General features: G+C 40.7%; 1 protein-coding gene across 1 annotated transcript in view; it reads left to right on the forward strand.

Moving 5' to 3' along the window:
• The window catches only part of LOC101852490, a gene marked incomplete in the record, with an annotated part of 10,949 nt that overhangs the window by 3,089 nt on the left and 6,053 nt on the right, over window positions 1-1,807 (forward strand). Inside the window, 1 exon segment of the mRNA XM_013085225.2 lies at window positions 1,097-1,338. Within this exon segment, the coding sequence (XP_012940679.1) occupies window positions 1,154-1,338 (185 nt within the window).

The raw sequence follows: 1,807 nt of genomic DNA on the forward strand, positions 1-1,807 counted from the left end.
GTGTGTGTGTGTGTGTGTGTGTGTGTGTGTGTGTGTGTGTGTGTGTGTGTGTGCGCGTGTGTGCGATTCCGTGTATGTATAACATGTTTTCACCTTAACCTCGCCGCTGAAAATCACTGTTTGTGGAGATAAATAAACTGTTATCTTCTTTTCTATAAAATTTGTTAGCATCAAAAGGCTGTTACTGTTAATGATAAACACAGTCTGTTCCTGTTTAAACTAGTAACACTTTTACATGTTTTTTTAAAAAAATGCCAGTTGTCCATGGAGAGAACTGAAGAGCTATTTATTTTTGTCCATGAAGAAGAAAATCAGTGTCCCCCATCTCTTCGCCGCGTGCTCTTTTTTCTCGGCGTGTTTACTATGATTTTCCTGCTTGAAAAATTACCGAATTAATCATTAACAAACATTATAACCGACCGCTGAACCTATTGGAATCATCCCGTGTTGTGGAGAACTTTGGTTCTAATCAATCGTGAATATAATAAGTTTTTGTCCTGTGGTGTTTACGAAATCTTAATGGCTCTGTAAAATGTTCCAGTTTTATCGCAGACAGCTCGTAAATTGTAGGCACGTCTTCCAAAAGAATCGTACTGTTTTGGAAACAGAGTAAAATCAACATTGAACTGCTAGAGAGGTTCAGTCCCAGTACCTCGTGAAAAATTCTCGAGATATGGAAGACTACTCCACGATTGGAAGGAACCTCCCCTCCCCCCCCCCCCCCCCCCCCCCCTTTCCACTCCTTAAACACATACACACGGACAACCGTTTTTCTATAAAAATACATGTACGGCTACCCCCCTCCCCCCAAAAAAAGTACAACAAACCCCGAAACAAAACAAAACAAAACATAACAAAACAAACAAAAAAACAAAGGAACAAAAACCTTCCTGGTTCAGGCATGTATACACCACATTCCTTTCAACTGCTTTCTAGAAATCATCTAAAAAGAGGAAAGACTAAGAGAGGAGTCTTTTTATTTCAACGAGAGCAGAGCGAGCATTTTGTATTCTCACAGACAACGTTTTCCTATTTTGTATTTTATTACATGTACTTGTATCATTGAATTCTAATTTCTTTTTAATCTGTTATAAAGTGAATCACAGCTAGACAGAAGTACTTTCCCGAGAGACCAACCTACACCATCCGAAAGATGTATGGCCGTCAATCTACCTCAATGCTGGGCAGTGTCCTCTACGTCATACTGCTGACGTCATGCTTTGAAGTTGTCTCAGCAGACCGCCATTGTGAGAAGGTGGACGCGTGCAGTTGCCGGTACAAGGACAGCGGAGGACTTGTCACAATGAGGACACTGGCTAGCCGGGACGGAACACCCAGGTGAGAGAACCATTTTCTTACGACAATTATTCAGACGCATTTCTCGTCTTCGCAGAACTGTTGACCCGAAATCTAATTTAGCTCTAATTCGTAACTTGACACCCGATTAAAACGTTTTTGTTGTTGTTGGTTTTTTTGGGGGTTTTTTTTTGGGGGGGGGGCACCAAAATATTTTTTTAAATTGATCGTTTCCTGTGTCTCCATAAGTGGGACGTACATTTATTCAACCGATCATCATGTCTACAAGGTTGAATCACTAAGGGAAATTGGAGTTGACAGAGTACACTATAAAAATGGAAATTGGCCAGGATAAACTTTGACACGCCCAAGATTATACCGATGAGCAGATGGTAAACTGTAGAGATGTTATAATATGATTGCACTGTGACCATGGTCAAAGTGATAAGCATGCACAATAGATCTGAACGGACATTCCTTTGTGGCAAAAAAGGCGAGTAAAACGGGGATG

This window comes from Aplysia californica, unplaced genomic scaffold (genome assembly GCF_000002075.1).
Source record: "Aplysia californica isolate F4 #8 unplaced genomic scaffold, AplCal3.0 scaffold00358, whole genome shotgun sequence".
Taxonomy (NCBI): Eukaryota; Metazoa; Mollusca; class Gastropoda; order Aplysiida; family Aplysiidae; genus Aplysia; species Aplysia californica.